At 42.3% G+C, this 26,355-nt stretch overlaps 1 protein-coding gene across 1 annotated transcript in view; it reads left to right on the forward strand.

Moving 5' to 3' along the window:
• Nucleotides 1-26,355, forward strand: part of KLHL29 (kelch like family member 29) — a 459,910-nt gene that overhangs the window by 202,377 nt on the left and 231,178 nt on the right. The window contains exon 2 of the mRNA XM_018575346.1: nucleotides 7,112-7,259. Within this exon, the coding sequence (XP_018430848.1) occupies nucleotides 7,112-7,259 (148 nt within the window). The remainder of the gene's footprint in view (nucleotides 1-7,111; nucleotides 7,260-26,355) is intronic.

The raw sequence follows: 26,355 nt of genomic DNA on the forward strand, positions 1-26,355 counted from the left end.
TATTGTGGCAGTTCAGGGCAATGCCACGGCATAGTATGGCAGCGTTGGCTCCCGGGACTCTCGGCCGGGGGGGCTGAGAGGGGCCAGAATGTAAACAATATAAGGAAGAGCCTGGCTTTTCAGGTCCTTCCAGATTTTCCTAATTGTAGCTGGGATCTGGAGTTCTGGAGATCTCTTAGAGCTCTGGGTGGGATGAGATCTCCAGTCCTGGGGCCGGGTGTTACCAATGATCAGCTTGGGCTGATCAAGTGGCTGAGCAGCCTCATTAGGAAGCCAGCCCAGTGCTCAGGGGGAGAGTTGGAGTTGTGTGTGTGCAGGAGGCACACGCAGACTCGGGTGCGTGCTGGACGCACAAGGAACAGCCGCGGGAGGCTGGGAGAGGTCAGGAAGGTCGGTGACTCTAGGACCTGTGGTACTCATTGCTGAGAGAGCAGATTGAGGGCTCACGAGGGGTGAAGAGCGAGAGCCTTAGAGCTGAGAAAAGCTACAAGGACGGTATTTGCTAAAGAAGGCCGATTATCATGAAAAGTGCATGAACAGGGGAAGGCTACCCCGTGGATGATCAGATACTTTGTGTTTGCCCTTGTAATAAATTGCGTTTTACTTGACTTACCTGGATTTTTTTTTTTTTTTTAAAGAAATTGGAGTCATATTTTTAACCTCATTTTTAAAAGTGTACTGCACTTAAATAGGTGTTAAATAATGTATTTTAATTATTTGTTGTCACTGACCTATCTTAGATACAAGATAGTTTTAAAAAGTGGATGCTATTTTTTTCCTAAATTATGCCTTTTGTACACTTAAAGTGGACCTTTACCCCCTTTCACTAAGAATCACATCAGAATGCATCTCTGCAAGTTGATATGAAATCATCTTACATGTGTTAGTTAAACAAACATATCTTTCTTTGACTTACAATTATTGCGTTTCCACTTCCTGGTCCTCTTTGGCATTAGTGATATAATGTGCCCAAGCGTTGCATCCTGGGAAGCTTACATCAGCAGAGCATTGCTGGGAAATCTCGTCTGTAATCTCAAGTGATCTTAGGGAAAGGCATTTTCCTCCCCTGAGATGATGCGCATGGTCACATGTCCTAGTTACATGTGCCAGAGTTCCAAGAAGTAAAGGGAGATATAAAAAATCTGGCCCTGGTAAAAATGGCCACTGTGAGTAGAATGGGTAAAAAAGAAAAATAAGGAATGCAAAGAATAAAAAGACAATAATTATCTAGAAGTATCTGTTTGTAGATTGTCATTACTAAACATTTCTAAAGGTGCCTTTGTCATTTCAAAACCGTAGTCCTTTCTGGTGGTGTTTTGCTGCTGCCAGTCAGTGACCTTCAGTGACATTTGCCCTTGAAGGATGTTCCTTAGGGGGACCCGGTTGCTTTCAGTTCACATGGCTTGTGTAAATGTGACTGTTATCTGCACATTTCTTCCTGCGAGATTTCTGGCCCATAGCAGTCATATCATTATTTTATATTATTTATTTACTTCTTATGCTCTCACTTTCTCCAGCTCTCTCGATCTGTCTCTGGCTTGCATGCAATCCTCTCCTCACTAATTATTTCCCCAGTGAGTTTAACAATTGTGATAGATTACCAACACGTTCGGTTAGCTGTGGTGCAAACATCATTCTGCTTTTTTTATTCCTGCGGAGGATAGACTGTCAGGAAAGAGATTTTCTCATTATCTATCCAATGCGCTTCATATTGTCTTCCTTTAATGCCAATAAAATAGGGAACGGGACCAGCAAAGAAAAAAGGGGAAAAAAATATTTTGATTGCAAGTGGCAGAGTTTTCAAAACATGGATTTGATTAATTGCTGGCGTTCTGAGTTGCCTGCATCTCCCTGCGGCGTATTGTGAAGTTTATTTATATAGATCCTAATATTACCTTCTTGACTTTAGCGCAGATATGATGTCCTCACGAGGCTTTGAAAAGTATTATAGTCGGCAATAAATTCAAACTTTTGGCAAATGTAATGGTTCGCTCTGCTTTGCTTACGGGCCATTTTAGGCTGACGCACTTTCAGTCAACGATTTTTGGGGTTTTTCTAATATTAAGGCCTATCAGTCATAAGGAGTAGGCCAGATTGCTGTTGAAATTGACTCTTAAAGAGTACCTGTTACTGGTTTGTATTCTTCTCCCTAAAGAATTAGGCCTAACGGAATCATTTCTGACCCATACTTTATAACTTATTGCCCTAGACAGTTATGCTCGTTATCCCCCATCCTCTGCATAATTACTATGGAAGATCTCGTCAATTCCTTATGTCAGAATCCAGGAGATAAGGATTTCACGTAGTTCAGAGGAAGTATAAATTGGCCCTCTATGCTGATGATCTTCTGCTCTATGTTACTGCTCCAAGAATCAAGAAGAATTAGTGTATATGTTTAGTTAGAAGGAATAAGTTGTCAAGAAAAATGGAAATTAGAGGATAAGGTATGAAAGGGCTCCAAGAATCAGCCTAACCTTGATTCTGAAAGAATTCTAACATTTTGACGAACTTTACAGTTAATCTCGCTAAACACGGGACTTTAAACATATCCCTTCCTCAAAAGGAAACTGTCAGGGACCAGAGCACCTCCAGGTGGCACTGTGGCGCTGAAACCAGCTCCTGCAGGTGTCTCGCAGCAATCAGCAATTAATCACCACCTGGTGCTGGTCTGGGAAGGGATTTTCTCCTGTCCTGGCAATGAGGCCCGGGCCTCAGTATTGTTTCCATATCCCTACCTGTATCCTGGATCCTGTTCCTACCTTTGTTCCTGCCTTGGACCCTGACTCCTGACTCTTACCCCTGCCGTCTCCTGATCTGTGGCTCCTGGCTCTTCTCTTGTTGCCCTATCTGTAAAAAATAAGTCAAGGCAACTGTATTTTTCTTGAAGACGTTTCACTGGTCATCCGACCAGCTTTCTCAATTCTGAATTGACCTGGATGAATGAGAACCTTCACAGACATCTTGTTGCCCTGCTCCCCAGGTTATAGCCAGCCCTGTTATCTCCGGTGTGTGATTTGTTTTTTGTATATAGTTAGGCTCTTATATGATATGTGCGGGTGTTGGTGGGGTTGCTTGTGGTTGTGTTGTTTTTGGTGTATCTAATAAGCTATAGTTTACAGGAATTGTTTTGGTATCTGAAGTGTGGTCACGTATTTGGTTCACTTGTATAAATACTTGCACGCGGTGTTGGGACACCCGTGCACGGTATTGTGACAGAAACCTCAAATCTAAGTTCCTTTTCTTCCTTTAAATGGCAATCCGTTACAATAAACCGGGGGTGATAATACCTGCTTGACCCATCGATGAACAAAATACTGCACTGGCACTAGATACCCTGATCATTCTCTTTATCATCGGTCCCAAGTCCACCCACCCCTCTCTTAGGCAATCCAGCCTTCCCAGTGGATCTTGATACTACAAACATTTTAGGTTGGTATAGAACAGTAACTCTTTTATAGCTCTCTGAGATACTACATTTGTACAGCATAAGTCTATGGTTTATTTTTGGGAAGTTTAAAATGCTTTCGGGTACTGGGAGTTGGGAGGAACGGGCTCCTGCAGAGGTGAGCCTACAATGGCTTTGCATGGACCTGGTGGTCATTCAGAGACCTAACATGGTCTTTTTAACTGCATTAAATGGGTTTTTACCCTGTCTGGCATACATGTTTAATTACTGTAAATGGTGTTGAGAAGTATGCAATGCGACTAATGACCGCCTTTTATATTAACAAAAAAGCATAAAAAAATCCCAAAGATTCCGTATAATATTTATGCTTCCTCCATCTCGGTTAAATACATGGCAGGAAGCACTCAGAAATTCTCTGGTGTTTCACTCTTATCAGTCTGTTCAAGTCTAAATTTTAAAGCAAAGAAAGAAAAAAAAATCCTTAAATAAAACCACAAAACAGAAATATTGAGACTGCGAGGAACGGCCTTTGTTCCTTACGTAAAAACAATTATTGAAACAGCTATTCATACAAAAACAGCTCAGAAGGCATTTTAATGTTGATCGCACTTTTCAAGATGCCGTGATACCAGCTCAGGAGTAGGTTTTAAGCATTTTATTTTATTGATGCTGCAGCTCTCCTGTAAAATACATCATTGCTCTCTGCAAGAACTCATTGTCAGAGAGTGATGAGAAAAACATCTCTGCGATTGCTAATGTATTAATTCCATGTTCGATTCGGAGGTAAGAAGCACAATACAGCCCACTCACAGTACTTTAGCTTGTGTTGGTGTTATATGGGATTATGCTTAACTATTTTTGAAAAGAATTGTAAAGTCCCAGCATATACTGTACTCTCCTGTTATAACATCAGCATTGTGATAGGAGTACATACTAGAGTTGTTTCTGATAATACAATCAAAGCTTATTTGAAAAAATCCCCTTTATGTACTGAGTGCAGCCTTCCGTCTGCCCATCACTTACATCAACTTCCTGGATTCCCAGTGTGCTTTGCGTCTTCTTCCTTGCTGCTTGATGGGATGCAATCTTGATTTCTCAAGACTAAATGTCCCATCATGCATTGCTTCCAGCAAGCAATGATAATGTTACATTGTGGAAAGTTTAGTCGTTGAGTTGTAGTTTGGATGGTAAGTAAGTTTACAAAGGTTTAGATGGATATGGCTATTAGGCGTGTGATAGAACTTATGGAAATTCAACATAGAAATACAGATACATTTTTAGTTGTTGCCCATAGATACCTTTTAAGTAGCACTCCAGTCTAAATATATTTTTCAGTGTTGGTTAGAGCGTAGAAGGATAAAAACCTGTTTATTATTTTTTCACTGGTGTCCCTATGACAATTTTTGTAGTCTGTGTCCCTTTGTAGAGATTTTTGTAATATTACCAGGTGATGAGGAAGCATGGAGCCGGCTTCCTAGCCAATCAGCAGGCTTACCGCCTGGCTTCCAGATTGGGCAGGAAGCGGGGCGGCGAGTCGTTACCCGCCCCCCGGCTTCCTGATTGGCCAGAAAGCTGGCTCCATGCTTCCTCGACACCTGATGACGAGGGAGCATGGAGACAGCTTCCCAGTTTATCAGGAAGTCGGGCGGCGGGTCATTACACGCAGCCCAGCTTCCTAAATGGAACTTCCTGTATTGGTATTTGGTATATAAAAAAAATATTGGTACTCGTACTCGATACCGTAAAACCCATATCGGTGCATCCCTACAAAATATCATAGTGAACAAAAAAAGAACACATTCAAAAAAAGTGCACTAGGGTGTGTCAACTGGTCCATCTTCCAAAGAGATAGGGCCCTTCCCTGACCCCCCCCATGGGGGGGGAATTCTCCTGACAGGGGCAAGGCACTTGTGTCCACCTGGCTGAAACCAAGTGAACCCATTCCTCATGGTCAGCCTATGCCGACTACCAAGTACCAGGTTGGGGGCTCTCCCCAAGTAAGAGCCCCAGTTTAGGGGAAGAAGGAACCTAATGGCCACACATCCTCCCCCTAGACTTCAGGGGCCCACACCCTACACCCTATGGCAGGGGTGCCCATAAGGTCGATCGCGATCTACCAATGATCGCACAGCGATCACTGGTAGATCGCGATGTCCTGTCTTCTCTGGATCCCCGCTGCTCTCCCCCATCTGTATGCAGCGGGGATCTGAGGAAAAGTGAAGCTGCAGTTGGCAGCGGTGTGAAGGAGGCGGTATCACAGCAGCACGCCGAGCGGTGAGGAGAGAGAGAGCCGCTCGGCTTGGATCTGACATCCGGCGGCTCTCTCTCTCCTCACTGCACATGCTGCTGTTACAGCGGCTCCGTCACCCGCCCACGCCTCTAGAACGCACTGGAATGCGTTCAGGGGCGGGAGGTGGCGTGGGGTTGCACCGCAGCCATGTCCCCCACCCACAGTTTAATCGCCCACACCCCGCACCACATTAGTGCCTGCATTCCAGTCCAGTATGATCTGCAAAAATAGTGCTTGAAGCATATTTGCAGATCGCACCGGACCGGAACGCTGGCACTTATGTGGGTGAGGGGCCTGGCTGCAGTGCCATTGACTTCAATGCACTGCCACGCCCACTCCTGCCCCTGAACGCAGGTGTTTTTTCGTTGGTAGATCTCATTGAGCTCGACATTTGAAAAGTAGATCTCCAGACAAAAAATTGTGGGCGCCCCTGACCTATGGAGTGAAAAAGACACATATAAAAAGTGAGAGAAAAATAAATAAGTGCCAAAGTGCAAGATAATACTATCCCACACGCATACTGGGACCAGTTTAGACCCGAACCAATTAACCTGTGTGGGAGGAAACCTTCGCAAGCACAGGGGGGAACATGCAAACTCCATGAAGGTAGTGTTCTGGTTGAGATTTGAACAGAGGACACCAGTGCCCACCATATAGCTGATTCCTTATTTATTTACAGGTATTTATATAGCACCTAAAATATATGCAGCCGTTTACATAGAGAACATTCACATCAGTATCTGCCCTCAAGGAGCTTACAGTCTATGGTTCCTATCTCACAATTTAGAGAAGAGCCAATTAACCTTCCAGCATGTCTTCAGAGTGTGTGAGGAAATCGTAGTACCTGGAGGAAAATCCATGCAAGCACAGGGAGAACATACAAACTCCTTGCAGATATTGTCCCAACCAGGATATGAACCAGGATCCCTGAGTGCTGCAATGCAGAAGTGCTAACCACTACTCCACTGTGGTTTCTTGCATAACTTCAAAGTTGTTTAGCGAGGTTTTAGAGGAGGTCTCATCACTCCGCAAGTATTAGCTGGAAAATTAAACTATAATTGCTTATGTGATACCAACAATGAGACATGAATGAACATCTCAAGTAGGAGGTTATAAGATAATTGGAGGCTATGCCAATTAATGATTCAGTTGTAAAGGCAACAAAGAAAAACATGTAAAGGATTTTATGTAATGAAAAATAAGTCTGAACTTTTTACACAATTTACTGTAAGTTACTTTGATAATGAGATACCTTGAAAGTCCCATGACATGTATATTATGGTTATGATAGATTACTTCATCCCTCGTAAGTAGAAATATGCGCTCCCTGGAATTACACTGTACTTTACCTTTAAGAAGAAAAAAATACACAGCCCTTGATCCATATATCTAAATATATATTTTTTTTTTTGCAGACCCCTCTGCTTTCCAAGGCCGAGAAACAAACACAAGGTCAGCTGCTGGCTACCAGTGTGAGGTGGGGGCAGACTCCAATCAACCAGTCCACGCCATGGGATACTGAAGAGCCACAGTCTAAGCAGATGAGGAAAGCGGAAAATCCTGGTGAGTGGCCATCCTTTTCAAGCGATAGATTAAGCAATATACTGTATGCCACTTATAACTTACACTATGGGGATGATTATGGGGTAGCTCACATGGCCATACCCCCAATCCATGGAGCTGATGGCATTTATCCAGCTATATGCTGGGCGGAAGATGGATAAATCATCCCCTTAAAGTGAACCTTTCCTTTTTACATCACTCTTAGGCCTCGTTCACACCTGAACGTTTTGTAGCGCGTTCTACGCTCGACGAACGCTCTACAAAACGCTAAAAAATATAAATCCCATTGTAGTCAATGGTCTCGTTCCCACCTTGGCGTATTTCCGCCCATCCCTAACGCGCTACAAAACGGCCCACGCCTGAAAAGGTACATGTACTACTTTGGGCCGTTTTGTAGCGCGTTTCCATTGGGATACAGCCAAGTAGCCCTCGGAAACGTGCGTGTGTCGCGCGCTTTTTTTACCGCAAATCGTGGACAGACGGGCATATGCAATACGCCTAGGTGTGAACCAGGACTTACACTGCAGTCTCTGACTATCTCCTGTAGCATCTCCACAGTCTCTGACTATCTCCTGCAGCATCTCCACAGTCTCTGACCATCTCCTGTAGCATCTCCACAGTCTCTGACTATCTCCTGCAGCATCTCCACAGTCTCTGACCATCTCCTGTAGCATCTCCACAGGCTCTGGTTAACTCCTGTAGCATCTCCACAGTCTCTGACCATCTCCTGTAGCATGCCCACAGTCTCTGACCATCTGATCATCTCCTAGAGCATCTCCACAGTCTCGGACCATCTACTGTAGCATGTCCACAGTCTCTGACCATTTCCTTTAGCATATCTGCAGTCTCTGACCATCTCCTGTAGCATGCTCACAGTCTCTGACCATCTCCTAGGGCATCTCCACAGTCTCTTGTTATCTCCTGTAGCATCTCCACTCTCTCTGACCATCTACTGTAGCATGTCCACAGTCTTTTAACCATCTCCTGTAGCATGCCCACAGTCTCTGACCATCTCCTGTAGCATTTCTGTAGTCACTGACCATCTCTTGTAGCATGCCAGTAGTCTCTGACCAGCTCCTGTTGCATTTCTGTAGTCACTGACCATCTCCTGTAGTATGTATGTAGTCTATGACCATCTCCTATAGCATGTCCACATTCTCTGACCATCTCCTGTAGCATGTCTACAGTCCCCCACTATCTCTTGTAGTATGCCTGTAGTCTTCAACTATCTGCTGTTGCAAATGTCAGCAGTCTCTGAAAGGTTAATGTAGCATTTCATTCACTGAATATTATGTGCGGCCCCTTGGTGATGTTAGGGGCCATGCTTAAAACCCCCTATATCAGCAGAGTAGACCATCGTGAATTAAGGGATTCAAGAGGAGTGTGGGAGAGCACCAGTCTATGACCAATAGGAACCTTGGTTACTGAGCACCTCAGCTTCAGGCTGACTTGGGTCACTGTCGTTAAACGAAGGTCACTCATTGCTCAAAGTGTATGTAAACCCTAATAATGGACAGCTCTTGTTTCCTCCCTTTTTCTTGGGTAAATATACCAATAAAGGTATTTTGTTATCTCTGTTCTTTAAGTGCAAATTAATAAAATACCTGTTGATGATGTCAGAAATTCAGAGCCGAATTGTGTCCTGTGGACACTTCCTCTGTTATTAGCTATAAAGGCTTCCTCCCTAATATATAATATAACCTATAATAAAAAGACAACTAGCACTCTAGTGTTAAAAACCTTAAAGTGACATTAAAGGCTAAAGTCCAGCCCGGAGTGCTAAAGTAGGGACTTACCTTAATCCGATCATCATCTTCTTTCCTCTAGCTTTAAGCTGTCCCTCCAGGTCTGGTGCGGGCCTCCGATCCACCGCTGACTCCTCCGCCCTCCTCTTCTCTGATGTCCCACAGAGTCTGTGCTGGTGCGCAGTGCTCCATATACTTACCTTGTGTCTCTACTCGTCTCCCGGCCAAACATCTGAACTGAGCATGAGCCCGCCCCAAGATCCTTTGCGGCCGCCGAATACATTTTCAGATGTTTGGATGGGAGTGCGCGGTGGAGACACAAGGTAAGTATTAACCCTTTCAAAAAGTTCTTTTTTTGTTTATCGTTTTGCATATATCTACTGCTTGCTCGCCGTAGATATATGCAAAAAAATTAGGGTTTAATAACCCTTTAAAGTGACATTAAACCCTCAAATTTTTTAACATAAACCAATACTGTAATGTGTGCCTTACTGTAATCCATGGTTGTTTCCCTTCTCTTTGCTGCTCTTCCTTTTAAATCCTTATCTCGTCTCATGCTGGGCAGAACTTCTGTTTTTGCAGCAGACTGCCTTGTCTCTGAAATGGATACATGATGTCTGTGTGTAGGTTCACAACCTGAGCCAGCACTACAGGAAGAGGCACTCAGCTGCAAAGGGAAGTTCTCCCCTTCATGAGAATAGATACAGATTTAAAAGGAAGAGCTGCAAAGAGAAGGGAAACAACCATGGATTACAGTAAGGTACGCATTACAGTATTGGTTTATGTTAAAAAATCTAAGGGTTTAATGTCACTTTAAGTAAATTAATTAATGATAAGGGCAGCATTAAAAACCATAAAAACTTCCTAACTATGCTTTAAAAGGGCCAATCAATATTCTAAATAAAATACATAAAATATTCCCCTTTACAAAATTAATATAAAAACTAGTAAGTGGTGCAATCAAAAGGTTAGGAGTCGTTCAAGTTATTATCATGCAGTAAAAAAACAATGAAGTTCCTATGATGTGGAGATGGGTGTGATCTAGTTGTTTAACAAAACTGGGCAGGGCTGACACCATGTCTTGAAATATCAGACCGCAAAAAGGCATGTGGTGTCATTTCACAAGGGAGAAATGGGGACTGAGTGCATTTCTAGCAGATCAACAGGTATTTTTCTGTACTTGCAGGGTCTTCAAAGGGATCAAAGATGTGCAAGTGTGCATATTGCAGAGATTTACTTTTTGTTTTGCCCTGGGGAATTGGAGGTCTCCGTTCCTAGTACAAAAAATCAATCCACACAAGCTCCAGGCTGCATTGCCTGAAGTGCATGGCCATGCATGATGCAGCATTTGATTGCTCCCTTTGGCTGGCCCTACTCCATGGTAGATATGTAACCATTGAGACTAATGAGCTACCTTCTCTCTTAACTGCTACTTCTCTAGTCCGCTAACAGTTAATAGTCATCAAAAACCCTACGGGATCTATTTGTAATAAAACATTAAACCATAAAATATTACAATGCAGAGCTGTGTGAATTTCATAACTTTGTTCACCGTCAGCAAGGAAGAATGGCAGCTTCCAATTATACAATTATATAGGCTAGTAATTAGAATAATCGGTGCATTATTATGAGCGCTCGCATTCTTTCAGCGCCTCCAAGACCCCTTCCCAGAAATAGAAATGTAGTGATTGTGATTGGCACGACTGCGGGATCCCCTCCCACCGGCGTTTGTAGATAGACCGAACTGCCTGTTCCTGACAAGGATTTCCAGAGCTCTGCGTTCATAAAACACACCGAGTCCTAGAACATCAATCCTGAGTAATGAGCCTGGTGCAGTGTGTGATTCCACTCCAAAATCCCCACTGCAAAGACCTGGCTTTATGTTATTATGTTGTGCTTTAAGATGTGTGTGCCACCTCATTGTCACCAGCTCTGAGAATGGCCTTTCTACGCCTGCTCAACCATATGATCCTTCTTCTAATTAAAGCATCAGATACTGACAGACTCGGAAAATGCTGCCGTGTGTCATATAACAGTTGGAAACTATGATATATATACACACACACACACATTTATACAGAATATATAGAACATAAATACATAGAGAGAGAGGGGCATGCTCATTTGCAGTCACTGTCCCTCATTTGGAACCAAATCCCTTGGCCCCTCTTTCTTCCTCAGTTGTCCTTTTTGGTCTTCTATCAATAAAAAGGTATCAATATAGAGAGTACATTTATACATTGTTGCACATGAGAGAGAGAGAGAGAGAAAAAGAGAGAAAGAGAGAGAGAGAGAGAGAAAGAGAGAGAGAAATGCATGCTCATTTGCAACCTATTCCCCCCTTCCCTCTTTCCTCCTCAGTTGTTCCTCCTTTTGGTCTGATGTACAGATATCAATGAAAAGGTTCTATTTAACTACCAAAAGTGTTATTTTGTACTAAAACCTTCATCTTATCTCTTCATTATCTTTTAAAAGTTTATTATAGTTAAAAAATTCTTAATGGTTCAGATAGGTCGGGGCATGGCAGGGGGTGTGTCCATTGCCTAAATACATTGTGCTGGAAGGTGTCCCTCTTAGTCATCTCAGTAAGTTGGGTGGTATGCTCTCTTTCTTTGGCCTTGCCATGCTTTGTGTATGAAGTCACATGCTTGGAGACCATTGCTCCTGAAACATTAAACAGTATGTACACTTCACCTTTTTTCTGTGTTTTTCACGCCACAGAATGGAGGGTGTGGGTCTTTGGGCCCACCCTGAAGTCTATGGGGACGATGTGTGGCCCTTAGGTTCCTTCCTCCCCTGAATTGGGGGTCTCCCTTCGGGGGAGCCCCCAACCTAGTACTCGGTGGTTGCTTTCGGCCGGCCATGAGGAATGGGTCCACCTGGTTTTGGCCAGGTGGACACGAGTGCCTTGCTCCTGTCAGAAGACTTGCATCCTGGGGGATCAGGGAAGGGCCCTGTCTCTTCGGGAGACAGACCACTAGTCACACCCTGTGTGCACTTTTTTGTGTGTGTTCAAATGCACTTTTTTTGTTCGCTTTTTGGGTGTTCAATGCATGCACTGCAGGCTTAAAAAACAATTGCACAGTTTGGCTTATGTGGGTAAAGACTGGTGTTGTGTGGATGCTTTGTGTGAAGCCAGTTGGTGGAGTTTGCTCAAGCACCTGCAAATCTGCCAATGCACCGCTGGAGGCTAGGGCATAGCCCTCCTCTTCATGACGTGTAGCTGCAGGGACTGCCACAACTGACTGGGCCAGGAGAGAGGTGTGTAAGTGACAGATTTGTGTGTCCTTGGACCAAGCCCTAGTAAAGATGCTCCAGCTAAGCAGGCACCAATGATTTTATTGTCTTTGGAAATCTGACAAGTCACCCATTTTACTGACCACTCATACTAAGCTCTGCTGAACACTTGTAATACACTGGCATACAACCTAGAAAGAGAACACTGACAAAGAAACATAAGATAGTAGGGGCTTTTGTTTCTTTTTTCCATTGCAGCCCACACAAATAACATTAAGCCCTAAAGTACTAGTGTTCACATTATTGTGTCCACCCGCTGTTATCATAGTTGCATTCTGAATGGTCCAGATTATAGAACACAATTTAAACTTTTTTATCTACAGCAGCACTAGTTGTTCTATAACTATTACTGTTCAAACGTGAATGTATTTTACTAGACATGTGCAATTTGTTTCGAATCAAAATTCGGACAAAATTTCCAAAATTCCTACATTCAGACACATCCGAATTTCCGAATCCCAATGCATCCCAATGTATTCGAATCCGAATTTCCGTTTCCGAATTTCGGATTCCGTCCGAATTTCGTTAAAAAAAAAACTGAATCGGACATGTGACTGTTCTGGCCAATCAGATGTGTTTTTCGGTTTAATGCATCCGAATGGGTCTGAACACGAATGTTTGTTACGGCAACATGGGAGCCATATACAGTATATCATTCAAATATGTGAAGCGGCACTATCACCCAACAAGTAAACAAATAATATGTGAGCCCAGTTTTCTTAGATTAATCGACCGCAGAAGTCCCTGTAGATCATATACAGTATATACATATGATACTAAAGCTGAGGCTCCTAGACCCGAATGGCATTCAGGATCCAAATTTCCAAATTGCATTCGGGAGCTCCTGAATGCCATTCGGGTCTGGAAGCTTCAGCTTTAGTAATACTGTATATATATATATGGCTCCCAGACACAAATGGCATTCGGGATCCAAATTTCCGAATTGCATTCGGGAGCTCCCGAATGCAATTCGGATCCAAAACGCCATTCAGGTCTAGGAGATTCAGCTCTGGTATTAATATCTGTATATGGTTTTCTGTGGTATTTGCAACAAATATTTGTAAACTGTTTCCGGAAGTAACGAAATCCGGATTTCGTCCGAATCTGAAACCCGAACCGAATTGAATTTCGGATCTGAATCTCAAAATAACGATACATCCTAACTGAATTTTCGCGCAGCTTACATGTCTATATTTTACATTTTTGTTGAGTTTTGTTACCTGTTGCTTGATTAGGAATTTTTTAATTAATTCATTTCTAATTAATTAATTTGAAATATATCACCAAAAAATCTTTGTCTTGAACAAAAATGATATAGGTATTATTTCAATGTTATGTGTAATAACAAAGTTACTGCGGAATCAATAGGTCAGTATCCCAAATATTACCATTGTTCTGGTCCATGACCAGGAAAGGGGTGACAGTCTGCTCACTTAATCGGTGGCATTCTTTATGATGCTGATCCAACCACAATATTATTTATTTGTGGAAGTTCTTCCATTGACTTTTTGTCTTCCATGGAATTTTGGTGTTATGCACGGCTTTTGTTTGATGCAAACTAGCTTACACGGATTTTCTTGTACCTGTTAATTCCCTAATTATTTGGTATGAAAGCAAACAGTAATCTCCCTGTCTCATTAGATCTACAATAACCCAGGATGATCCCGGCTTGCATACTTCTTCTGTAGCAGTATACTAATTATAAAGCTGCTTAGTGGGCAGTGTGTCTATTGTGTGCACTGGGCTTGTACCCAAAAAAAGCAAAAAAACTGACATCAACACGATGAGGGTCTGGACTCAGAACCCGCTTGTCATTGGATTGTTTTTAGAAATAAACTGACTCGCAATTTGCTGTTAATTGGGAGTATTAGTGAATTTGATGCATTCCAGGTAGTTTTCTGATTCATTTGAGTATGTCAAAGATGAGTCCCCTGAATGCCGTGAGTCATGTGACTCCAAATTAATGATCCTGGTAGGAGATAGGTTTGCTAGTCATATATTTATGTGAAAAACAGACACGAAACTAAAAGATCAAAGTTCTTTCAATACTTATTTAACAGAATCCCGGTTTCATGCCTTCCGGGTTGAGATGGATGGTGAATTCCAGAGGAGGGGGTGCTGTGTAACCTGAAGGCCCTTGGGGCTTTAAAGTGAACCTGTGTTTGGGCTATGGACATTTAAGTATTTAACAAGCAGTAAATAAGCCATAAATAAGCTTTAAAAATTAAAGCTGCAGGCTGTGTGGAGTAATTTACTCTCAAAGCACACAGCAAAATACTAAAATCCTCCAAGTCCTTCTCTTAACAGCTCAGCTCCTCTACTCCCACTTTCAGAAGTTACTTAGCAGCTCAGTTCCCCCTTCCAGCAGTTACTTAGCAGCTCAGTTCCCCCTCCCTGCAGCTCACTTCCCATTCCCAAGAGTAACTTAGCATCTTGGCTCCGCCCTCCCAACACTCAGGAGGTAAGCCCCCCTCCCAGCAGTTACTCAGCAGTTTAGTTCCACCTTTTCTACCCTCCCAGTTGTAATTTCGCATTACCCAGGCCCCCAGCAGTTACTCAGCAGGTCAGCGTCACCTGCTCCGCCCTCCCAGCAGTAACTTAGAACTTCCCTGTTCCACCCTCTCAGCAGTGACTCAGCAGCCCTACACCCTTCTAATCTTTAATGTAAGGTTCTACTTTGATGCAGGGTTCCATCATGACAAAGGATCCCAGTGTACCAGGGGTTGTCTAAAAATAGGGCGCAGAAGTTGTTTGTTTGCCTCTGTGACCCTAACGAAAACTCTCAGACACCGCACTATGGAGAAAGGGGAAGAGATGGGGAGGAGTCGCTGCTCTAAATCCTTCACTTCCATGTGCAAATTTCAGCATGAGCTTTAGAAACAGATCCGTTCAACAGGGTGCTCAAGTGACCCTGGAAAAAACATTATAAAACAGCAGAAAAGTCCCCTTGCTCTATGCCTATGAAATTATTAAACATTCATGACTTGTTCTAGAGTAAAAAAAAAAAAAAATCAAATGCAGAACATTTATGAATTAAATATGAACAAAAAAAAAAAAGTAGAAGGCAATTCTCCAGACTGAAACAAAACACACATTCCTTCTTCATACCAACTGACACCTACTGAGCCCGCCAGAATGGCTTGAATTCCTTAAGTCTGATTTTAGAGAACTAGGCTTGACGTGCCCTTTCTCCAGCATCCCGCTGAAATGCATCAGTTTGCACTTTGAAAAACGAAGGCCTTGTTTTTTTGTTTTTAACTCGAACGACGCTTAGCGTCCCCAAGCCCCTGACTTTTTCAATAATGCATGATCGTCAAACGTGCCTTTTCCAGAACAAGCTGTGAAACAAGGGTCGGGGATTCGCCGCTGCGCTAACGAGTCAACAGTCCAAATGCATAATACAAAAGCCTCTCCTTTTCTTTCACATGACTCAGGTTTTCTGTCGGAATTAAATTTACAGTAACAAGGGCCCCATCTTTCCTCATCTGCCCCTGATTTATCGCTGCGGGTGACACCTTAAGCCAACTAATGGAAATATACGCTGTCTTGGAACATAGATCAAGTTTTTATTCTCACCGCACGGTGATCCTGGTGAGAGTTGTCTGTTACAGCTACTCGGTGGGGTTCTTTATATTTACTGCTCGGTTGCAGGCAGCCAGTGCAATTCATAGATGTTTGGTTAATGTGCAGAGGCGGGGTGGATTTTATGGATTTGGTCAAAAATACAATTGTGCGATATTGTAGATAACAATATAAATATTGAGCTGAACTCCAGGCAAATGTGCAGGTAAAATACTGTACAGACATGAGAATTGTTTTACCTGCCTAAGGATACGTATTTTTGTCCATCCAGTTTTTTTTTACAGCTCTGCACTGGCAGAGGAGGGGACTTGAGCTTCATCTGCTGCAGTTTCCCTTTCACTTACAGGTCTTCTCCCCAACCTCTGACTGAACGGTGAAAGGAGAAGCAGCAAACTGATGAGCTCATCTCCCTTTCACTCTACTCTTCTGTCCTATCAACATGCTTCTTGTGCTGCTGAACTCCTAATTGGCTACATGGGCTGCTCCCCCTGCCTGGGCTCTCTGCAAGAGGCTGATAACTAGGGATGTTCAGATACCAAGTACCGTACTCGGTACAAGTACATGTACAGAAATACTTTTCCAACTCCAGGACCAGACTAGAGAAAAATTTAAAATTTGAATTTTTCAAAATTTGATACATTATTGTTTATTGTCATGTGACAGTTTTTCTAAAAAAATACAGACTAATGATTTCAGGACAGTGGTGGAGGGCCAGAGCCAGGTCCCAGCTGCAACCGCTGCAACCCTGGTAGTTCTCAAGAAAATGGCAAGTATCGGCATTGGTATCTGAACTGGTATCTGGACATCCCTACTAATAACCCAAATTTGCACACTTCCACTGCTTACATTTCAAAAAAGTGTGTCTTTGTATACTGAATGATTACAGATCTGTATTCATTTGTGCCTTTTATATCTGCCTGGAGTTCAGCTTTAAAGGTGGCTACAGCCATGGTAGACCATGTATCAATAATAGGGTCCATCAGCAGTAAGGACCAATGTAAAGCAGCTGCAGAATAATTTCTCCAACCAGCAACAACATTTAATTGAATATTTAGGATAAAATAAATATATACTACTATATATACTATATACTATATACTATAAATTTAAAAAAAAAAGTTTGTATTTTTATTATAATTATCTTATGAATAATGATCCCCCTCCCCCTGCTATCCAACTCATCTAGCAATTTCTGGTCAAATCCTTACCTGTGGTGGTTCCTTAAAATCTGCACTGTGTTGTCCATGGCTGCACAGCCACCACTGCAAAGGTCTCCACACTGAGTTCTACTTTCCCTCCCTATAGAGAGGCAATTGGGGCACATGATAGATGCCCTCCCTAGGAATAAATAGAGATTCTTCGTTGAAGAGCCTAGATAATTATCAGGTTCAACTCTATAAGATGATACCATGCCTTTATTAATTTCAAATAAAAAGAAGGGAGACTTTAAAACCCAACGTAAGCCTCAAGTGCTTTTTTCCCCCCTGATGAAGTGAGAAGGGTTTAAAGCCTTCTCAGGTCTTTACTACTGTTTTAACCCACTGTAAGGGTTAATAATAATTTTCCCCAGAGTTCTGCTTTAAATTCATAGCTTTTATTAAAGTAATACCGAGTGATCCTGTATTGAGAGTGATTGTTAAGGCACTTCCTGTTATAGGTTGGCAACTTTCCCCCAGTTGTGCTCCTGCCCTGTCATCCTATAACACATGCCCCAGCAAGCCCCACTCATTACATGCTGCCTGCAGAAAACTACAGGAAGGGGCGGAGACGAGTCCAGTCATCCTGCACAAGGAGGGAGAGCAGCAGTGATCAGTCTTTTAAACAGGAAACGCCAAGTTTCACACTGGATTACTGCACCGATCTGAAAGAAATACACAAAGCTCACCGAGATTCAAGGAAGAATACACAGGACTCTTGTATAGGACAATATTTTTTTAAATCATGGCATTCAGCTTAAAGCTGTCTAAAGACATCAGGGACTGATTAGATGTGCACGCACAATCCAGTTGTCTTTCAATGACTTTTGGCCCAGCCTTGGTCATAAACAGGTCATATTATAGTAAGCTCTTGACAGCTCGGTGGTACTGAGCCTGCTTTTCCCACTGTCTTCCAAAGGCCGACATTAAAACAAGATTTTTTTTGCAGAAGGCTGGAGGTTTCATCTCATTAAATCCCTAAGACTCTAAAATTTGTTGTCTGGTTTAACGTGCAAGCCTTGCCAATGTTCACAAGCAGATATTGTATTGTGTCCAGCAAGAAAGGGGCAAGCCAGGCCTATCAGCTATGAAGCAGAAAAAATATATATATATGTATTTGGAGGTTATTAGCGCGCCGTTTTAAAATTCTGCATTTGTTTTTTTAATTGCAGATCCGCCATGTGTTCCAAAGGGAGAATTTTTAATTTGCATGTGAAAATGTACTGCGTGTTCCTTATTAACCTCTGCTTGATCCACGAGAACATGAGAATTTTCTGAAATTTTCTATTTGCAGCAGGTCATGTTGTCTCCTGGTTTGGGTGACGCTTTCATTCCGTGCGGTCTGCGGGCCTTGATAGTGTTTGATTATCATTTCGTTGTACGTGGGCCAAGCCTGCTGGAATTAAAGTGTTCCATTTTGGTTGATTGTCTTGTATGTTTGGTGTGGCTGCCCCTTCCCCCCCCCACTTGGCTTTCCTGTCATTGCTGTTGTCAGATGGGAAATTAATTTATTTTTCCCAGTGATGTACCCGTGTAGGAGAAATTAGATGGCACACTTGTGCATAGTCTTACCAATGCAAATATTTGCTGTGTGGTCATTGGTCCAAATTTAAATGGAACATCAGTCTAACAGATGAATATGCAGATGAAATGCATATGAGAGTTGTTTTTTTACCTGCCAATGATTTGTATTTCTGTCCATGCGGTTCTCAGATTTACATCAGCCAGCCTGTTTGTGTCCCTTGTGCTAAGCAGGATGGCTATTGTGCTAAGCAGGATGGCTATTCTATGGCCAACCCAGTCGCATGGCAGAATGGCTATTCCATATCTCTCTATGGTTAACCAAGTCGCACAGCAGGTTTGCTGTTCCATGTCTCTCTATGGCCAACTGAGTCACATGGCAGGATGGTTATTCCATGTCTCTCTATGCCAACTGAGTCGCATGGCAGGATGGCTATTCCATGTCTCTCCATGGCCAACTGAGTCGCATGGCAGGATGGCTATTCCATGTCTCTCCATGGCCAACTGAGTCGCATGGCAGGATGGCTATTCCATGTCTCTCCATGGCCAACTGAGTCGCATGGCAGGATGGCTATTCCATGTCTCTCTATGGCTAACCGAGTCACATGGCAGGATGGCTATTCCATGTCTCTCTGTGGCCAACCGAGTCACATAGTAGAATAGCTATTCCGTGCCTATCTGTGGCCAACCGAGTCTCATGGCAGGATGGCTATTCAATATCTCTTTATGGATAACCGAGTCACATGGCATAATGGCTATTCCATGTCTCTCTGTTGCCAACCGAGTCACATGGCAGGATAGCTATACCATGTCTCTCTATGGCCAACCGAGTCACATGGCAGGATGGCTATTGCATGTCTCTCTGTGGCCAAAAGAGTCACATGGCCGGATGGCTATCCCATGTCTCTCTATGGTCAGCCAAGTCACATGCACCTTTGGAATGGCAATGTTACATTATACACATATCCATATGATTTGAAAGGACTGACCGTCTTTTGAACCAAATCCCTCTCTCCCCTTCAGATGTTTCTATTTATTAAAAGTGTGTTACTTCACACACTCTAAATTATTGCAATTTGTTATTTTATTAATAAGATTTAGAATTTATTACAATTGATTTTAGAAGGCCAGTGTAAAGGAAAATAAGTGGTGGAAAAAAACTGATGTAGGCCTAACCAATTATGTTTTGCGTTTTAATTTTTTGCAAATTAATTGGCAGGGGGTGTGTCCTTTGCTTATATACTCTATATTATAAGGTCTTTTTTTCCCCTCTCAGAAGATAGGGTGGTACGTATACATCACCACGCCACAAGTTTCCAGAAGAATTTTTTTTTTTCTCACATGGAAATTGACTAATTTTGCAAGACGAAACAGAAGACAGCAGAGATGAGTTCCTGCCTAATCCCCTATAAATATCTCCTTGCCGTACCCAGGTTTTTATTAATAAAGCCAATATATCAATACATCAAACAGTCGTCCCCCCCCCGTCCATTATCATAATTTGCTTTATCTTTCTATGTCTTATCTCGGTGTATAGAGTGCAAGAATTTTCTCCTACTGTTAGTTTTGCATTATCATCGCCGTTTTAGCATATTGGGTCTTTTATCTGAATTGAATGACTGAATTGACCTTGCTGGCTGTTTACTTTGGAATTCCCGGCGGGCTTGATATAAATGACAGTCGTGAGTTACTGTGCCGCCAGTAATGGATTATTTCAACTCTTTACACATTGCTATTTTTCTTTATACAGCTCGTAATTTGGCGAGTCCTAAGCGCTCAATGTTACAGTGACTGCACAATCTTTGTATCATTATTTCATAAAAGTCATTTATGAAAGCTAGGTCTTCACTGGCAAGTTGAAAGTACATTTGCCGGAAGAGCTGGTGCATCTAGAAGGGCTGGTGGGTCCGGCTTGAGATAAGTGTATGGTGGAGATACATAGAGATGAACTGACCCAGAGGTAGCCATCACACTTCATTTGTAAGGTAAATGCCCGGGTGCTCATCCACAAAAATATCCATACAAATCCAAACTAGATATAGAAGCACTCATGGATCTTGTAGTGGAGATAAGTCAAAGCATCAGCGTTTTATTGTCAAAGTTTTGATTAAGCTCAGTTCATCTTTCTCAAGACTGTATCATGAGAAAGATGGACTGAGCTCCATTGAAACATTGACAATAAAACACTGATGCTTTGACTTATTTCCACTTCAAGACTCTTGAGTGCCTTTATTATCATTATTATAATACAGGACTTATATTGTGCCAACAATTTGCTCAGCGCTTTACAAAATAGTGGAGACAGTACAGTTACAATACAATTAACAGTACAATACAGTTTCAGAACAATAGGGTTGGAAGGGCCCTGCTAGTGAGAGTTTACAATATAGTAGGAGGGGCAAGTGATACAAAAGGTAACAATTGTTTGAATTTAGTTATTGGAGGAAGTAAAAGGCAGTTATGTTGAGATGAGATAGGCTTCCCTGAAGAGATGGGTTTTTAAGGATCGCCTAAAGGTGGGCAGCGTAGGAGATAGGCAGACAGAATGGGGTAAGGAGTTCCAGAGGATGGGGGACACTCTGGAGAAGTCTTGGAGGCGAGCATGGGCAGAGGTAATGAGTGAGCTAGAGAGCAGGAGGTCTTGAGAGGAGCGGAGAGGACAGTTTGGGTGATATTTTGAGATGAGGTCAGTGATGTAGGTTGGGGTGGAGTTGTAGATGGCTTAGTATGTTGTTGTGAGTATTTTGAATTTGATTAGTTGGGCAAGTGGGAGCCAGTGGAGGGATTGGCAGAGAGGGGCGGCAGACACTGAACGGTTGGTAAGGTGGATGAGTCTGGCAGCAGCATTCATGATAGACTGAAGGGGGGATAGCCGGCTTAGTGGTAAGCCAACAAGGAGGGAGTTACAGTATTCGAGGGGAGAGATTACAAGGGAGTGAATTAGAAGATTTGTGTTTTCGTTTGTTAAAAAGGGGCGTATTTTGGAAATGTTACGGAGGTTGAGTCGGCAAGATTTGGATAGTGATTGGATGTGGGGCTGAAAGGAGAGCTCAGAGTCAAGGATAACACCGAGTACCCTGGCTTGATGGGAGGGGTTGATCGTAGTGTTGTTGATTGTGATGGGGAAGTTGGGGGAGGGAACATGGAGAGGAGGAAAAATGATATCTACTTTGGGTTTGTAGAGATGAACTGTCATACCTGCCAAAGGATTTGTAGTTCTGTAATCCAGTATTGTGATCCAGGCACCTCTGCCAGTCAGCGCAGCCTTGTTTTGCTCTCTTTTGCACCCGAGACTAGATTACAGTTGAGCAATGTTGCTTGGTGTAAGACTTTCCCCAGTCTGTGATTGGACAATGAAGGAGCAAACTGAAGAGATCATCACTCTTCTAGGGAAGCTCTCAAGGTTAGATGGACTGAAGTACGCATTGCAACAGAGCCTGGTGGGGCTTATAGTGCTTCCCTTCTCAGGTGGTTGATATCAGTTGATACCGTTACTTTTGTCACTATTATGTTAGAATTTCATTTATATAAATCAGTTCATCAGAATGCAGAGAAATGGAAGATGGAGGAATTTGCATCCAGAAGATATAGTGTCCTTCCAAACGAGGCTCATTTAGGAGCTGTGATGTTTGGCCATGTGGACTGTAGTGCTGTGTATGCAAGCATAGTATTTTACTCGTAGCATGGCTATGCTTGTATGGTCACTTGGTGCTTTTATCTGGTGTTATCAGAAGCAGAGCTTCTGGCTGAACCTTTGTTCCATAATCCAGAAAAACTAATTATATTTAGCTGCCTCCTTTTGCATGAGGGCCAACACAAGGGAATTGGAATGACAGCAATTTTCAATATCTAATTTTCTGGGCAGGAACTTTTAGTTTAAGTGTTCCTTTTAAAGAGACCCTGTCAAGCCTCTGAAGAAGTAAAATGCAGTGGACCCAACCCCAATTATCACCCCCTCAACCCCAATTACCACCCCCTCAAACCCCACCACTTGTGCCCCATTCTCCTTCCTCTTTCATTACCTACTTTCCTTCTGTGATAGCTGAGCAATTCTAAAACCCCTTATCTCCTTTTGTGAGATATTTGGGCCAATCTTACGCACAACCCATGCAATCTCACCCTAAGCTACCTTCATTACTTAAATCATTACATAACCTGTGTGACTCACATACAAGGATGTGGGTTGAGCTCAGCAAGATGTTTGCTTAGACTGCTGAGCGGGGGTATCCTAACTTTGTGCATTCTCTGTGCATTCTCAATGTCGGATGGTGATATCCAGCCACATTGGTCTTCCAGCCACATTGTTCTGTATTATCCACTCTTCTGGTAATATACCTGGATTACCATATCTTCAGAATTGTGTTTTTTTTCACTCTGTTTGAAAACTTTTTAAAGACAAAAATTAGGGATGTTCAGATACCAAGTACCGTACCCAGTACAAGTACATGTACTGATACGTTTCCAGCTCCAAGACTAGACTAGAGAAAAATTCAAAATTTAGGAGGCAGATTTAATTTTTAAGGAACATACAGAGGTTTTGTGATTTGTGCATTCCTGTTTTAATTATTTGTTTTCTATAAGTATATACAAGGGATGCACCGATACCATGTTTTCAAGTACTGATACTTGTCCTAGTACTCACAGATACAAGTACTGATACATTTTAGTTTATTGTCATGTGACAGTTTTTCTAAAACAATACAGACTAATGATTTCAAATGATGATGAATGATGATGAATGATGAATAAATGGCGATATCACCAACTAAACCATTTTTGGCAACTCTTACCAAAACCAATTAGATCAATAGATGAGCTAAATCCAATGGAAGTGATATTATCAGGACTATCTTGCCCAAAGAGAAGTATAATACTTCTAGCTCACTTGTTGACACAAATAAATCCCATACCGACCCCAAGGTTTTTGTTGCAATGGGAGGAGGACCTGGGGAGCCCACTATCAGAACAAGGAAGACTAAAGATCCTGCAACGAATATGTAGAACCTCATTATCCTCCCATGTAGAGGAGATGATCTATTTACGGGGGGGCTTAGTTGAGCACATTGATCTCACTTCAATAGGTACACAGGATGTGGGTTGAGCTCAGCAAGATGTTTGCTTAGACTGCTGAGCGGGGGTATCCTAACTTTGTGCATTCTCTGTGCATTCTCAATGTCGGATGGTGATATCCAGCCACATTGGTCTTCCAGCCACATTGTTCTGTATTATCCACTCTTCTGGTAATATACCTGGATTACCATATCTTCAGAATTGTGTTTTTTTTCACTCTGTTTGAAAACTTTTTAAAGACAAAAATTAGGGATGTTCAGATACCAAGTACCGTACCCAGTACAAGTACATGTACTGATACGTTTCCAGCTCCAAGACTAGACTAGAGAAAAATTCAAAATTTAGGAGGCAGATTTAATTTTTAAGGAACATACAGAGGTTTTGTGATTTGTGCATTCCTGTTTTAATTATTTGTTTTCTATAAGTATATACAAGGGATGCACCGATACCATGTTTTCAAGTACTGATACTTGTCCTAGTACTCACAGATACAAGTACTGATACATTTTAGTTTATTGTCATGTGACAGTTTTTCTAAAACAATACAGACTAATGATTTCAAATGATGATGAATGATGATGAATGATGAATAAATGGCGATATCACCAACTAAACCATTTTTGGCAACTCTTACCAAAACCAATTAGATCAATAGATGAGCTAAATCCAATGGAAGTGATATTATCAGGACTATCTTGCCCAAAGAGAAGTATAATACTTCTAGCTCACTTGTTGACACAAATAAATCCCATACCGACCCCAAGGTTTTTGTTGCAATGGGAGGAGGACCTGGGGAGCCCACTATCAGAACAAGGAAGACTAAAGATCCTGCAACGAATATGTAGAACCTCATTATCCTCCCATGTAGAGGAGATGATCTATTTACGGGGGGGCTTAGTTGAGCACATTGATCTCACTTCAATAGGTACACATTAGGCCTCTTATAGCTATTTAGATATATAAGTGTTTAAGGGTAAATTTGTATACACATAAATGTATTTTTTTTTTAATACACATTTTCACAACACAAAAAATGGAAACACACATGAAATTAAATTAAGAGGTAGTAAATATCACAGGTAATTATAACCTGTGTCACTGAGTTAAGGGGTGAAATTGGAAAGGCCAGACCTGTGCAGATACGGAATGGGTTGTGAATAACAAGCTTAATGCGGAGGTTAGAAGGGATTAATGTAATGTTTTGTCTTGTTGTGATGTTTCTAGTTTGTCAGTCTTGTAATTTGTGAGAATTGTGGTTTGTTGTTTGCAATCAATAAATATTTATACAACAGACTAATGATTTCAGAACAGTGGTGGAGCGCCAGAGCCAGGTCCCAGCTGCAACCTCTGCAACCCTGGTAGTTCTCGTGAAAATGCCAAGTATCGGCACTGTTATCTGAACATCCCAAAGAAAAATGTATAGAAACAGAAATAAAATAGAAGCTCTCTGCTGGAGAAGAGGTATTACACCCACCCCAGTGGTGGCCCGTGTGTCCAACCTCCCCTCCATTCCAGCGTTTCAGCTTCTGCCAGTCTATTGGGCATACAACACTTCCGAAGATTTGGATGTCTGCACCTCCTGCCACACACTGTTGTTCCATCCTCCCACCTCTATGTCTCTACAGGACTCATCAGTGAGGTATGATGGAGGAAGGAGCCATGGTCGTGGGGGACACAAGCACCCAACACACCCGGAAGTGTCTAATGCCAAAGACGAAGGGGCAGAAATAAGTACTGCAGTGAAAATCTCTGAATTGAAGGTGAAAATTACAGCAAAAGCTAGTTTTATTTTAACTGTTAATGGGCTAATCATTTTTTACCTTTAGCTGTAGTTCTAAATTAAAGGGGACTAATTTGCTTTCATGGTAGATGTTAGTACTTGTATTTTTCTATAAATGTGTATTTTTTGTATTTTTATTTAATCTTCTTCCCTCACATGTTGTACTTCATGTGGGATGTCCTGTCATTCCAGCCTCTTCACTCCTGGCTGCATTTTTAGCAAATCCTTGATGTGCAGCTCCCTTCTGTTATCAAAGTTTACCTTGTTCTCTGTGGGACCCCCAGACACTGAAGCCACATAGCTGAGCTAAGTGTCCCGGGCTCCTCAATCAGCTGTATCCTTTCCTGACCCAATTAACAAATCTAATCTAAACCAGCAAACAGCTGGGCTCTTTTATTGCAGTGAAAACGCAGGAGGCTAAAAACAAAATAACTATAATATGGTAAACTCTGTGTGATGAATGTATCATTAAACACAGATTAAATAAATATAAAAACCGAAAACACAAGAAAGAAACAATAATGCAAAATGTGCCACTGCTTTGTTCAGGTGGTAGCGCCCCCATAAGAGTTCTATTTCATTTATATATTTTTTTTTTGCGCTTACTCTTGCGGTGAATATTTCACGGTAAACAGGGACTTGCTGTGTTTTTTTTGCCACGAGCGAACGGATTGGTGTTAGAAGCAGCCCCTGCGCCGGAAAAGTAACTTTCGCAGAGTCGGAGTAGTGTGGCAGCCCTGGGATTTCAGCGTGATTTCAAAGCACAGCCTCTAGACACAGACACATGGCGGCTTCCCGGTACACAGGTTGGGAAGCGCCGCTTCAGAATGTATTTTAATGCACGGCAGAATAATGAGACTGTCAGCCTGCCTATTCTCTGCTTCTGGGGCGTTAATTATTTGTGA

The sequence above is a fragment of the Nanorana parkeri genome, unplaced genomic scaffold, assembly GCF_000935625.1.
Source record: "Nanorana parkeri isolate BGI_ZX_2015 unplaced genomic scaffold, ASM93562v1 scaffold53, whole genome shotgun sequence".
NCBI classification, from domain to species: Eukaryota; Metazoa; Chordata; class Amphibia; order Anura; family Dicroglossidae; genus Nanorana; species Nanorana parkeri.